At 37.0% G+C, this 16,085-nt stretch overlaps 1 protein-coding gene across 4 annotated transcripts in view; it reads right to left on the bottom strand.

Annotated features, from left to right (window-relative positions):
- Positions 1-11,204: 11,204 nt before the first annotated feature.
- yps (ypsilon schachtel) overlaps positions 11,205-16,085 on the bottom strand; it is a 44,601-nt gene continuing 39,720 nt past the window's right edge. For all 4 annotated transcript variants that reach the window (XM_069844318.1, XM_069844319.1, XM_069844320.1 and 1 more), the window contains one exon: positions 11,205-12,758. In XM_069844318.1, the coding sequence (XP_069700419.1) occupies positions 12,711-12,758 (48 nt within the window). In that variant the 3' untranslated portion in view covers positions 11,205-12,710. The remainder of the gene's footprint in view (positions 12,759-16,085) is intronic.

Below are 16,085 nucleotides of genomic sequence, written 5' to 3'. Positions count from 1 at the left end.
TCCAGTCTCTATCATCATACCCCACCTCCCTCAAATCCATTTTAATATTATCCTCCCATCTACGTCTCGGCCTCCCTAAAGGTCTTTTTCCCTCCGGTCTCCCAACTAACACTCTATATGCATTTCTGGATTCGCCCATACGTGCTACATGCCCTGCCCATCTCAAACGTCTGGATTTCAAGTTCCTAATTATGTCAGGTGAAGAATACAATGCGTGCAGTTCTGTGTTGTGTAACTTTCTCCATTCTCCTGTAACTTCATCCCGCTTAGCCCCAAATATTTTCCTAAGCACCTTATTCTCAAACACCCTTAACCTATGTTCCTCTCTCAGAGTGAGAGTCCAAGTTTCACAGCCATATAGAACAACCGGTAATATAACTGTTTTATAAATTCTAACTTTCAGATTTTTGGACAGCAGACTGGATGATAAGAGCTTCTCAACCGAATAATAACAGGCATTTCCCATATTTATTCTGCGTTTAATTTCCTCCCGAGTGTCATTTACATTTGTTACTGTTGCTCCAAGATATTTGAATTTTTCCACCTCTTCGAAGGATAAATCTCCAATATTTATATTTCCATTTCGTACAATATTCCCGTCACGAGACATAATCATATACTTTGTCTTTTCGGGATTTACTTCCAAACCGATCGCTTTACTTGCTTCAAGTAAAATTTCCGTGTTTTCCCTAACCGTTTGTGTATTTTCTCCTAACATATTCACGTCATCTGCATAGACAAGAAGCTGATGTAGCCCGTTCAATTCCAAACCCTGCCTGTTATCCTGAACTTTCCTAATGGCATATTCTAAAGCGAAGTTAAAAAGTAAAGGTGATAGTGCATCTCCCTGCTTTAGCCCGCAGTGAATTGGAAAAGGATCAGATAGAAACTGACCTATACGGACTCTGCTGTATGTTTCACTGAGACACATTTTAATTAATCGAACTAGTTTCTTGGGAATACCAAATTCAATAAGAATATCATATAATACTTCCCTCTTAACCGAGTCATATGCCTTTTTGAAATCTATGAATAACTGATGTACCGGCAATATTAATAATAAACACAGTTTTACACATGTATATGAAAAACCCTTTCTTGCCGTGTGACAATGAGTTTGGATGCAGAACTACCTGTTGAAAAAATGTTTATACATCTGTGTTGGTTTGTATAACTTTAACAAGACTGATAACGGGATTTCTCGGTCACTGTCTACTACCTGCGGCGCGCGAATTAAAAAACGATCTGTGTGTCCTTTTTTGTCATGATCTGACAGAACCTTTAGCGAATCCAAGGTTGAGAAACCGTGTCTTAGAGGTAAAAGGTCATAAACATCTAACTACGATCAACTTTGCAATTGTATGTTTTTACAATTTAACACGAAGGTAAATGAACGTATACAGAACTCAGTACAGTTAAAAGAAAAATTTATAGTAGACTAACTCGTATCGTTGATATTTCGCGTAGATGTACCAAAAGTAATTTTTACAATATTTACAATTAATTTTTAAGCTATTCTGATTAAACAAAATTTTATTTACCGAAATTATTTTTTTTAATTCTTTAGACTGTAGTATAATAGATTAATTACTTTCTAAAAATCCAATATAAGATAGGTCTACGTGTAGTAGCCAAATTTAAATATAAAATAATTTATTCTTGCAAAATAAAGAATGGGAAGTAGGGCAGTCGGGTGTCCCGTATTGTATCCGATGTTCCTTATTTGAGGGCGGAGAAACTTTCCCGTATGGATCATATAGGGGACGACCAAAATCCCTTATTTATGACTAATGCGTCACAGAAAGCCTACATTTGTTTCTTACTTTCCTTTTATTTTTGAATATGCATATGATGTAGGATTATCGTGTCATAATCAGTTTTAATTAACAATAAAATTCACTGCTACAGTTATCCCATCCGTTGGAGAGAAATGAAACTTGAATATGAGAGGATTGGTTGAAATATCTAGGCCTCATAACACAGTTTAAACTATTTCTGATACTCGAAACTCGCAAGAAAGAAAATGTGAGGCCATTTTTGGGAGTGCAACCGTAGGTCTAGTAATCATCAGGTAAAATATGCATACTGTATAGGCCTATTGGTAGAAATGTACTGTATAGATGTTTTGAACATAACTTGACCAGTCGACTAACTTCGATTTGGCCGCCTTTGAAGTCAAAAGTCAGAAGGCTATTTAGGGGTTAGGGAGAGGAAGTTGGAAAACAACTCAACAAAGACCCATAGATAGAGTGCCATTGCTATTATAAGCAAGTAGACTATAACCAAAGCACAGTCTAGTCTCTAATATATACAGTCGCGAAGCTTGAGGTGATTTTTTGCATTTCTCGCGATAGTTGCTAGCCGCTTGGAGCGCTGTGTGTACTAGGAACAATAGACTGTGTCACCAGCGAATAGGGATTATAAAGAATGGACACTGAGCGAATTTTCCTGTGTTTTGTTTCTCTGTGCGCCAGCGGCTAGTTCTACTTTCAAGCGCTAGAGGTAGTGTAATCGAGCATACGCTAAGATAATAATTGAGAATAGAGTTAAGGCACAGGATCCAAACATCGCCTACCTTATTGCATAATCCAGTAACGCTTTGCTTCAAATAAATTCAAGTTAACAGCTTTTCCTTATTTCTCAGTGACAAGCTAGTTGTAATAATAATATTTTATATTTCAGATATAATGCATTATATTATAAAATAATATTATAAAATAATATAATACATTATAAAATTAAGTATCGAATTCGTTTAATATTTGTATAATAATATAATATAGGTATATGGTTTTACTTCTCGTAAGAGTTTTGTTTTTCCATTTTCAGGGCTATCAAATCATTACATATTTTAATTGTTGTTGGGGTCAACGTCTCAACTCTCATTATAAAGGAACTCTAGAGTCTAGACATTGCAGTTAATGAAGGATTTATTATTTTATGGATCCAATTTATTTTATTTGAGTACATAATGTACCTAGATGTATTAATTGCATGTGTTATATTTCCGCTGTGTCGACTGCTAGCTGGTGTGATGTCAGCGCCAACTCTAGGGAGAAAGCAGAATCTCACGCTTTAGCTGGCTTGAAGGTCATTGAAATCAGTCCGGCTACATCAAAGGTACCGACGCGAAGTGTCCATTCTTTATAATCCCTATTCGCTGGTGTCACTGCCATCGTGATCTAATACAGGCCGTAAGGCAGACCATGTGACTCGCTTAACCCGATCACGAAGGGCGGCGTTTCAACCATATAAATTAATTGGAATGCATAAAAAGTAACATATATTTCTCCAAAATGTAGTGTAATTGCATTAATAAAATTTAAAACAATGATTAGGAGACACTTCAGACATAATTCCTTGCGAGTTAAGGTGTAATATTATTTTTGGTGTGAAAATTACGTTGTTCGTATGTGTAATAGACCTACCTGCCTTTATTTCGATTAAATATTGCGAAATTATTGTACATTCATTTATACACGTTTCAATAATTTTCAGTTGCACCGCACGAATATTTAGATATGTTGAAATTATAGGTTATGTTTACTGTCCCAGTTGCCCCTTTCTGCCTAATGTTAGTGGTCTCCAATACCCTGCCATTCATATGGAAATATTATAGGTTATGTTTACTATATCTTATATTCCTAAATTCGCAATTATACATTATAATTAAGCATAATGTCATGATGTATGATACTCCGCACATTCAATTTGTCTGTATTTTAATACTACAATGGAGTATTGAATTATTGTATTTATCTACTACCTAAAAGACGAAGTAACAATCGTACGTACACTAATTTCATAAGAGTGGTGTGATACATTTTCTGTCTTTATCAAGGAAGGTAGATGTGCTATATTAAAATCACAATATAAATTCTTTTTTATTAAACCTCAAAATAGCTTCCATTCTAAACTTAAAATGTTGATGCGAAAAGATTAAAATTCTCTTCACATTAAAATAACACAGTTTTGTAATTATTTCTGCAACATATTATGCAACAAGAAGTAAAGGGAACTTATGGACACATTACACTAAATAAAACTTAGCTATGATACGCAATAAAGTTATAATATAATATAATTCACTGAGCTCCATACACTGAAATAGAAAACCCGAACATATATTACGGCTTGGTCTAGATCGAAAAGGCATTGACTGTGCCGTATTTCGCATTGTTGTGAAAAGTTGTGTAAACTGTGAAATTTTCGTTATCGGTTGTAATAACTGTAAATGGATAAAATACAATAATTTGAGTAATAATATGGGACAAGGAGACGTTTGTTGCACTATAAATTCTAAGAAAAAGAGGTCAGAGTCATCCTTCCGAAAGATCCAGGAAGGTGAGTTTATAAAATATAATATATACTTTATGAAAATAATATATAAACCTTATGTATTTCGTATTTCAATAGTGGAAGGAAGGTGTTAATTTTTCAAAAGAACACGATATCAAAAGTACAATACATTTTATCGTCTGCGATGAGGCGATAGTAGCGATCCTGGTGGCTAGCAACTATCTATGGATGCATATTTCAACTATGTTTGCATATTTAGTACGTATTGAGCTTCGCAACTGTATATACTAAACTGTGACAAAAGGTATACCGTTCCATGTTTTCTTTTCTAGGAGTAGAACGATTAAGAACTGACCATCACAGAGGTCATAAATGAAAGCATGGCGATTCTAAATGTCTGCCTACTATTCATTGTTATTTACTTATAAATGTATTTATGTAGTAGACTAATGTAGTCATTTTGAAATATATTTAATATCCGCGTCAACGAAATTAAATATGAACCATTTTATTTAAAAAAAAAAAAAAAAAAATCACAACAAAACCTGGAACAAAATTGTTTAAAAGTACCGTCATTAAGAACAGAATCATTTTGGAAGACATTATCGGATGCGCGTTATATCCGAATTCCGAATTTAATTCCTCTGCATATTCCATTCCTATTAAGGACCTGGTCTTGTCCAACCCCAATCTATGAGTCCGTTGTAAATTACAGTTTCAGCTGAAATACAAATCGGAGGTACGATACGTGCCTCGGGCAGTAGGTTGCACAGCTGTACTCTTGGGATATTCAAATCTGTTCATGTATCTGTATATTTGCATACTGTGCAGAGAGACTATCACATTTCAGAGTGAATACAAATCAAATTCAACCCAGAAACTGTGAAGTCAAACCCAGGACTATTCTTCAGCCGGAATACACAGGAATGCTCATTCCGAAATCTTTTCTGCAACATCTCTTCAATCAGAACGACGTTTAATGAATTTAAAAACGTACTACGTACGACAATTCTAATGGCGAAGTGCAAATGAAAATAATTTAGACGGAGTACATGAAATGATCAGCCTCAAATTTCGCAGATATCGTTAAGACCAAAAAATTAGGGCTCTAAATATAGGTTATAAAGTGTTGTTGGAGGGTGCGAATTAAGATTTCAAATGGGGGGGGGGGGATAGAATCCTAGATAGAGAATACCATACATAAAATTATCCTCATTTAATACGGCTCAACGCTTATCTCGCGAGATAAGGCCGAGGATTCGCCATAGATAACCTGACATTCGCCTTACGGTTGAGGAAAACCTCGGAAAAAACCCAACCAGGTAATCAACCCAAGTTGGGAACAAACCCGCGCCCGAGCGCAACTGCAACTACGGATCGGCAGGCAAGCGTCTTAGCTGATTGTTCTATGCTGGTGGCCTGAAAATGTACTTCCTATCATAGTTAGTTCAATTAAGTGTTTATATTGAACAATAAAAGGAAAGCAATATCATTAAATCACCGTATGTTACAATCTACTGTTACTCATTCAATAAAGTAATTAAGTGCTTTACATATTTCAACATATCGCATAGATGAACCTAAGGTTTGTACGTTATTCCTTCCGTATTTTTTAATGATCGTTACAGCTTTTCTGTCGAAGACAAACAGCTGTTGATTTATAAAACTTACCTTCACGAATTTCACACGCAATGTGACGATATTACACTGGTCACGAAAGAAGAATAAATGGTGCAGTGAAGAAAACACGAAACTATGTTTCTCGTCCTCTGAAAGACATTCATACACAACTGACTCCCACCTACACGTTAAATTTCGAAGTTCTCGAAGCGAACGGATCGATTATGTTTTGTTTCCAGAGCCACTTCGATTCAACAATGAGTCACAGGCGGAGTCTCTCTCACTCACACACACACACACACACAGACAGACGTATGCAATATAATAATAATAATAAATTTAGCTTCCCTTATGAAAAGCTCGCCAGATTTGACAAAGCGTATTACATATAATTTGGAAACATACTTAAATGGTAAAATGATATACATTTGAAACGGTTAGGGAATCGAATATACAAAATGTCAGAAAAATTTACACCTAAGTAGCGTTTGTGCTCATTTACAGTTAAGAAAGGGAAAAAAATATCATCAAATAGGTTAGAATGATTTGAATGCCATATACCTGAGTACGAATATATCTCGTAATTTATAGCGTTAAGCCAAAATAACAATATAACAAAGGAAGTTGTTATAAATACATAGATATTATAATTATTCTTTACTTGCTCCATTTTTCATATACGGTATAATCTTAAAAAAACCTCATTCTATCATTTCAGTAGAAAGCATAATATCTTTTCCCATTTATTTTTAACATTCTCGTGTACGACTCAACATAGTATAAGAGGATACTGTGTACAAGACAAGAGAAAATATCGTAATAATATTCCCTCTATGTGCCATAAAGGCTCTTGGGGAGGGGGCAGTGAATGAACTGAACTATGTTTCGTTTGGGGATGGTGGACTTTAAAATTGAAAATGTCGGAAAGTAGATTACAGGATGAACCAGCCAGGGCTAGACTCCTAACCGCACTCACGACAGCTGATTCATACGTAAGGACGCTACCATATAGGCTAAGGATTCGTTCCGCGCTTTTAGGGTTAGTATTGCGTAATGATGTAGGCCTACTTACCTAATTCACAATTCATGTTCGAAATGACGTCCTTCTTATATCTGGAGGCCGCACATCTCCTGCAACTCGCCACAGTTCGTTCTCCGAAATGGCTCGAATTTATGTCATGTAGCGGTTGTTCGTGAAAACGGTGTGGATTTTCACTGTCCAAGTAACGATAGTTTTGAGTGTTCACGTAACCACTGAGGTGGAACCATAGTCTAGTATATAGTCACGAACCTTGAGTTGATGAGGGTACTAGGAACAATAGACTGTGCTGGTACTGTTTCACATTGTATGTGATGAGGCGATAGTAGCGGTCCTAGTGGTTAGCGACTATCTAATGGATGCATATTCTCTACGTATTGAGCAGTCACGAAGCTTGAGTTGATGAGGGTACTAGGAACAATAGACTGTGCCCGTACTGTTTCACATTGTATGTGATGTGGCGATAGTAGCGATCCTAGTGGTTAGCAACTATCTATGGATGCATATTCCCTACGTATTGAGCTTCGTGATTGTATATACTAGACTGTGGTGGAACCATGCTTCACTATAAAAAAAAATTAAGGTGGAGTACATTCAACACGGCGCACCACGTAGACACAAAATCTGCATGCATCTTAATTGAATCTTCATTTTCAACTCGATTCTTTCAATATTCTCCCCAGATTACATGCGTAAACGCATGGGACACTGAACCATGTAGATGCACCTAGAGAGCTTCACGTTTTCATTATCCTCGGCACTAGGATAAAGTATTGTGGTTGGTTGGGTAACTCAATTGCCTATGGGCTGAAAGGTGCCGGGTCAATTCTATGTGGTAGCAGAATGTTCTCGTTGCAAAAATTTCCAGAATAGCTCCGAGGTTCACCCATGTTATTATAGTAGGGGGGGGGGGGGAACCTATATATTGTCTCCTTACAGGTATATGCTTCTTTACCTGTACCCCTGTAGCTCAGTCGGAATTTAGATGTCAATGTCTCAGGTTCAAATCCTCGTTACTCCTTTTCATTTTATTATGTTACAGGATGGTATAATGTAATAATATAATAAAAACACTAATATTATGCAGCTGTATTGTTCCAAACCTAACATTAAATTTATATTTATATCGCTAAAGAACTATAAGAATACAAATAACTTTAATATTATTTATATCACTAAAGAACAGAATATTATTTATATTGCTAATGAACGATAACAAAATAAAACATAACTACAACAAAACTCGAACTCACAACCTTCGAATTACTAAGCTAACACTCTACTGCTGCTCTAAGAGACGCAGATATTGAATGACTCCTGCTTAAACATTATAGTTCCGAAACTGCTTCAAGTGCAATTCTACAAGCGCATGCATCATGTAACATTACCATAATCTGAAGTGAACTTTATTCCTAGATTTTGTAGGTGCTTCACAGATTGAATTATTTAATTTATTCTCCAGTTTTGGTGCGAAAGTTTCGCTAATGCTTCCATTCCTGCTTTTGCATCAAATAATATTGCCTTATCCAAAGATTATGGAGAAGAATGGAATGCGTGAAGCGGACAGACAGAATAAGAAATGAAGTTGTACTGGAAAGAATGGGTGAAGAAAGAATGATGCTAAAACTGTTCGGGAAGATGAAAAGGAATTGGCTGAGAAGAAACTGCCTACTGAAGGATGCACTGGAAGGAATGGTGAACGAAAGAAGAGTTTGGGGCAGAAGATCCCAGATGATAGACGACATTAAGATATATGGATCATATGAGACAAAGAAGGCAAAAAATAGGAAAGACTGGAGAATGCTGGGTTTGCAGTGAAAGACCTACCCTATGGCAAAACACTAAATGAATGAATACAAAGATTTGATGTAAGTAAAAACTTCTTTCAGTGAATTGTTCATACCTTCTAATTTACCTTCAAAGTATGTGCTGCTAGAAAGTCACAGAGTGGGAAATAAATGGAATTCTCAATTGGCAACTCACTGAAACTCAAAGTTTACTTTTGTTATATTTGTTTCAATCTTATGCTTAAGTTGGAACCAAAAGATTAGATTTAGAGAATTTTAAACACTAAAAGTAGCAGATCAATCAATCTTCTTCATGTATCCAGCTGTTTGCTGACAACATAAAGTCCACTATAGTCTACCCAGTTGCTTTTCGCGAGAAGTGAGGGGTATTTTGATCGGTGTTCATTATAGATGCCTGTTGCTAGTAGCCAGAGTTGGGGTGTAAATATATACTGCAGGGCTGTCTCTTCTGGAACTGGTACTGATGATTTTAATTTACTACTTTTGTGGTTTATGGATGGACAGTATATAAGAATGTGTTCCAGATCTTCATCATGATTATTACACCACAGACAAGTAGGATTATCAGAAATGTGAAATCGATGTAGGCACAATTGAGTGACAATGTGACCTGTTCTGGCTCTTGTTAAAATTGTTGTTGTTGTTTTCTAATGCCAGGCGTTTGACAATAAAGTCATTTGACCTCTTGCACTCCAATATTTTTCAAAGATATTATCATGACCAGCCAATGAAGTACAGATTTTGAGGTGTTCCGAATCCATTTCTTGGTTTGAGTTGCACAATGGGCAGTTAGGGGACTGATATATTCCAATTCTATGCAGGTTAAAAATGTTTGAACATGTCTGGGCAAGTTTTTGTACATTTCCAGGTCATTTGGTTTCTAAAAGTAGCAGATAAGTAGGCAAAACTTGCAAGCCAAGAGAAGTCCCTCAGGAGATCTCATTCCTGTTAAACTCTGTGTCTGAAAGGTCTGAGAGATAGGCAAAATGTTCCAACAATCTCGGTAAATCAGAGAAAATGATAAAGTTAAGCTTAGTTAAAACACCATTTAAAAACACACTTTGGTTCTGTGGCCCCTTTTAGAATCATTCCACGAATGACACTGTATTCAAGTGCCACCTTGGTTTTCCACATTTTTGCTTATTCTTTAAACATCCAGTTTCATTGAATTTTTTGCACTATTGTCGAAAACGTGTTATTTTTCTATGAAAGGCCGTTACCTTATACAAATCACATACTCTGCATACACTCTACGTAGTATATTTGAAATATCCCCCCCCCCCCATTATTTTTCTTGTACTGTCATGTTTCTTTATTGCTTCATTCACTGCTTTATACACACGTTTTTCAGTTATTTCGTGCTTCATTCATTGCTTTATATCCATATTCTTCAGTTATTTCGATTTTATTACTTTCATCTTGCAGTAGCAGTCTCTAAACACAATGTCTACACTCAATGTTACAAGCTAGTATTAATAGTAAGAGTGGAATTTTGTTACTGATCCTCATCCTGACAAGATAGGATATTACGTCATAACCTTAGAAATTATAGTCGCGACGCTGTTATTTCCGGCGTGACTCCTCCCCTTTGCTTACGTCTTAGGAAGTGAAGGCTCTATAAAGTCTAGGTAGGTAGTATCATTCGCCATTTTTGTTCTTTCATTCCCGAGCTACCATACGAGGAATCTATTTGCCACACCGTTAAACATTATCATGTCGTAGCTCCTATGATAATAAATCAAACGCACTGTAATTCAGCAAATAACGCCTTCATGTGCTTTCTGCAAACGCCAATGAAAGAGCCAAAATGGCGGGCGATTATATTAAGTATTTATCGACCTTAAGAAATGAATAACATCTTAAGCAAATCACAAGATGCACACGTTTAAATGTAGCTGACATGGAATGTGATTGGCCGCCAGAAATTAGAGCGACGGGACTATAGTATGATAAGACTCAGTGGAAATCCAAAGCAAAGGAAAAAAAACTGCCTAGTATGTTTATGCAAGATCAGTCAGCAGATTGAAGACTGATTAGAACCTCAAAAGTGACACCAATAACACAACACTCGTGAAGCAGCTAAGCTAGAAGATAAGGGAATAGGATGATCAGTTTCTTTCCCCTTCCACTGCATGAGCATTGCTGACTAGTAACGAAGTTCACCAATCAGACTTGCAATGTATGTTACAATTGTACTTCCTACAATATAACAAATTTGATTAATACTGTCGAAAGATATCTGTATCATAAATCCTGGGTACAGAATATTACCAGAAGGGTTTGTGAGCGTTTCCGAAACCGCTGTACATTTTAGGCTCTTCTCACGGCTTCAAGATGTACAAACAGGCTACTTTACACCACTGTACCTGACCATCAAAATCATTTAGGAAGAAAGGAGCAATGGTAAGGCAACATAACAAAATAAATACAAAAATAAATTCAATTTTTTTGGCTTGTTTATTCAAAATGCACATGTTTCGTGAAAAATTAAGTTTCTTTTTGTACATACAGTGCATGACAGGCACTGTTTGGAACACCAAACTTGATATAACTTCACTTCATCATGGATCTTCTTTTCGATTTAATTTAAAGCATCTCTGCTTATTTCTCACTTAAATATGCCAAAGATGGATAGTTTCATCATGTAAATTAAATAACTCTCTACATCTTGACTGTTGGCCAGGTCACTCATCCGACCATCATTTTGGGCCAAGTTCCTTATTGCTGTCACAAACTTAAAGCTGATTTGACTAACTCCAGTCATATTTATGCTGTGTACTTAAAAAATTTATGCTTTTATAGTACCATCAAAACCCAGTGTTGGTGAAAACTGGTGATGTTTCGATTAATATTCTTTTCCAAATATGTACACTTCTTCCTTACATATTTATGCAATTTCTCATTTCATCAAACACATGCATTGTTGGACAAGCATGGATTCATTGGTTGGTTATATTTATCACCTGATCCTACAAAAAAACAGGAAGTCAAACAAGCACATAGCAACACCTGCCCCTGTCAACTTACACACAGAAAAACAATGCACGATAGAGAACCCAGACTGACAAAGGGGGGCAGAACAAATGGAGAAACAAGTTGCAGTTTTATCAATTCATTTTCAGTTTCAGTTTTCTTCTTTTTTACTACTTAATTACCCATCAACCCCACTGAATTCCCCAAAGCTGCGAAATTAGATTTCATGCCTGACCCGGAGATGTGGGGTGTGTTTCTAAAGATATGATGTACAATCAACCTCTCCCTCCAGTTGCTATGTGCTACGGACACTCCTCCTATTATTAAGAAGACTCATCCAACAAGACTCAAAATCAAACCATAATTCCATTGAAAAGTGCACCAAACTAAAAAAACTCAAAACAGTTGGATATCAAAACTTTATGATGACAATACACTAGCCAACGAAATGTTGGACGCTTCCAGAAGATTACAAACATGACAAACACAAAACCATTACATTCAAAGATGGAAAAAGAAACAAACATGATTAACAGAAGTAACTCGGGTGGAAATATTCTTATCTTTAACTACCAAACGCTTCAGAAAAAGAAAAACCTCATGCGAGAAAAAACTATAAATCTCTGTGCATCTGTTAATTTTGTCTACTTGTGATGCCTGATCTCTTTTCTCACAATGGACTTCCTTTGCGATTATGAGTCTCGAGCACCGAGGTTTCATTTTGAGCCTTGATACATTTACTTTTGGCGGTTAGGTGGAAAGATGTTTATGTCCCGAGAGGACTTGACGCAGGTTATCGTTTTTTCTCAAGGAGGTGTCTTCACTCTAAAATTAAAATCAGGTCTGCTTGCTTGTTTTATCTCATGCACTAACACAAAATTGGATGTTAAGATTTCATTTAAAGTTGCCTTTGGATCTACTAAGTGGCATTAGAGAGCGCCAGGCCAGCAAGTGATGGGTGGGTGGGTTGTTTAAGCGCTGCTCTCTGTGGTCGTATTCTGCACAGCTTGTGTGGTTTCCTATAAAAAAAAGAAAACATTTATGTAAGATTTCCATTCCTCAATTACATGAGAACTCTACACGATCAATAGGTTCTCCTCTCCTTCACAGCTGTGCAACCAAGTTCATAAATCATAAAATGTTTTCTGTATTCTAAGTCTCTTCATACATACACAAGTTAATTCAAAATAATATGTATAAGGTGTTCCACTCAAACCTCTCTGATTTCAATTAATCATTGCTAACAGGCATGCGGATTTATGAAATGAGACTGACACTAAAAGAAAGAGAAACTCAAAGAATTTGTATTTCATTTGTTTGAAGTTGATTGTTTTCGTCATTATGTTGTGTAACAATAGCAACATTCGCAAAAGCAAAAATGGCAACTCCACAGCAATGCAGGCAAATGGTGGTGTGGTATGTGGAGACAAAATCCGTGATTTCAACGCAACGAAATTACAGAGTTGTCAGAGGCACATTGAACTGCCTTGATGCCTGGCAAATGGATTTACTCGGACTCCTCTGAAATCCCACTCGAATTTTTTCCACCTTTTCATCCGTCACGGAACGCAGAGCTCCACCAAATTGTTTTAGGACACTGCCGATCGTAAGCAACTTATTGAACCAGAGCCTAACTGATTTTGCAACAGGTGTAACTCTTCCGTACACTCATCTGTAATTTCGTTGCGTTGGAATTACGGATTTCGTCTCCACATACCACACTACCATCTGCCCACATTGCTATGGAGTTGCCATTTTTGCTTTTGCGATTGTTGCGCAACTTCAAACAAATGAAATACAAATTCTCTGAGTTTCTCTTTCTTTTAGTACAAGTCTTATTTCATAAATCCGCATAACATGTGAGCAATGATTAATTCAAATCAGGGAGGGTTGAATGGAACACTGTGTACTTTAACACTGCCATAACTTCTTAAAAGCTGAAGTGTATAGAAAGTCATATTAAATTCAATTTAAATGCTGAACATATCCGTCATGTTCAACAAGCAGCAACATTATGGACAATGTTCTAGTAAATCTAGAGGAATATCTAGCACTCTGTCATGAAAAAGACATTTTCAGTTCCTCAAGACTTGTATGATGATGAAAAAAAACTTTTAATAGCCAAATGTCTGTGACATTGATACTTGATGAACAAGCTGGCTAGGAAATTAATAGTTTACTTTTCATAAGGTGAATTAACTTTAGGAAAGCCTGCAAATAGTACAGCGCATATAAGTCAAATTTTTTATTCTGAATCTTCATGTAGGCATTAAAACTTATTGCAATTCATAGTAACAATGAGGGAAGAAAAAAACGCGCGCGCAAGCACGCATGTAAAAAAAAAACACACACACACACACACACACACACACACACACACACACACACACACACACACACACACACACACACACACACACACACACACACACACACACACACACACACACACACACACACACACACACACACACACACACACACACACACACACACACACACACACACACACACACACACACACACACACACACACACACACACACACACACACACACACACACACACACACACACACACACACACACACACACACACACACACACACACACACACACACACACACACACACACACACACACACACACACACACACACACACACACACACACACACACACACACACACACACACACACACACACACACACACACACACACACACACACACACACACACACACACACACACACACACACACACACACACACACACACACACACACACACACACACACACACACACACACACACACACACACACACACACACACACACACACACACACACACACACACACACACACACACACACACACACACACACACACACACACACACACACACACACACACACACACACACACACACACACACACACACACACACACACACACACACACACACACACACACACACACACACACACACACACACACACACACACACACACACACACACACACACACACACACACGAGGAATGCTTTTGATAGAGACAATTTTCTAGCAGTACTTTTAACAAGTGTCCAATATTGTAATGAACTTATATTGCTCTAAAACGCAGGCCATCCAGTAACTTGTTTTGTTACTTCTTGCCAACTTCGTTGATAATCATTCATTTTCAATCAGCAGGATCGAATGTGAAGTGAACACCAATTATATTTAAATTTATTAACTCTTCTTACCCGCATGTTTACCAATTCATTTCATGATAGCTGAAGAGAGCAGCTTCTTGATATTTAAAAATTTACACAATATGACAGTTCCTCAAGTAGTAACAGTATGCAGAAATTTTACTTTTAAATCCAATGTAAACATAAAACTAATTCTTACATTCTTCAGTGTGTTCTAGGACAGCTAATATCCATTCTCCTTCCAATCTATTTACAGAAAGACTTCATGAAACTATTGAAAACATTTCTGTTATTTAAAAAAATATCTCATACAAAGCAGCTTCCTTCATCTAAGCTAATATAAAAATTATGCTGTTGTAATAGCCATGTTTAAACATATACAGAGTGACCTAGGGGAAACAGACGTTTTTTCGAATGGCTAGTAGTGCTAGAGAGAGGGGGTAGTAATTTGCTGTGGGGTTGTTTACTGTTTCAGTTACAATGGACAGTAGAGCATAGTGTTTTCATGTACGATACCTATGTTCGGAATGGTAGGTCTGTTACCACAATACACTGGATCTTTCATCGCCATTTCAATATTGGTCGGAATGGCACAGTTCCAAGCCACAATACGATCCTGAAATGGGTTTAATGCTCACAGAGCAACAGGAAACATTGCGAAAAAGAAGCTGCCAGGCTCTGCAGGAACTGCAAGAATGCCTGAAAACATAGCCAGAGTGAAAGGGGCATTCATCTGGAGCCCAAGTCAATGCACACGTCAATATGCGCGGGAATTACAGATGAGCCATGAGGATGTGGGAAAAATTTTACATTTGGACTTAAAATTCCATCCCTATAAAATGATGGTGGTTCAGCAGTTCAAAGTGAGGGACTATGCAGTCCGAGGACCCAAATGCTGTATTGATAATGAGCGATGAAGCTCATTTTAATTTGAATGGTTCAGTCAACAAGCAGAACATCCGTTACTGGGCCCCCTAAAATCCTCGCAACATCCATGAAAAATCTTTCCACTCTCAGCGTGACATTTTGGTGTGCGGTTGCCCCTTTTGGCATAACAGGGCCATATTTTTTTTAAGAGAATGGTGTAACAGTGACAGTGAACTCAGAGCATTACGTTCAAATGCTGCAAATATTTTTCGACCAGAACTGCAAA

Source organism: Periplaneta americana, chromosome 13 (assembly GCF_040183065.1).
Source record: "Periplaneta americana isolate PAMFEO1 chromosome 13, P.americana_PAMFEO1_priV1, whole genome shotgun sequence".
In the NCBI taxonomy this organism is placed as follows: domain Eukaryota; kingdom Metazoa; phylum Arthropoda; class Insecta; order Blattodea; family Blattidae; genus Periplaneta; species Periplaneta americana.
Note: the sequence above shows the minus strand (reverse complement) of the source record. Positions and strands in the feature narration are given on the sequence as shown.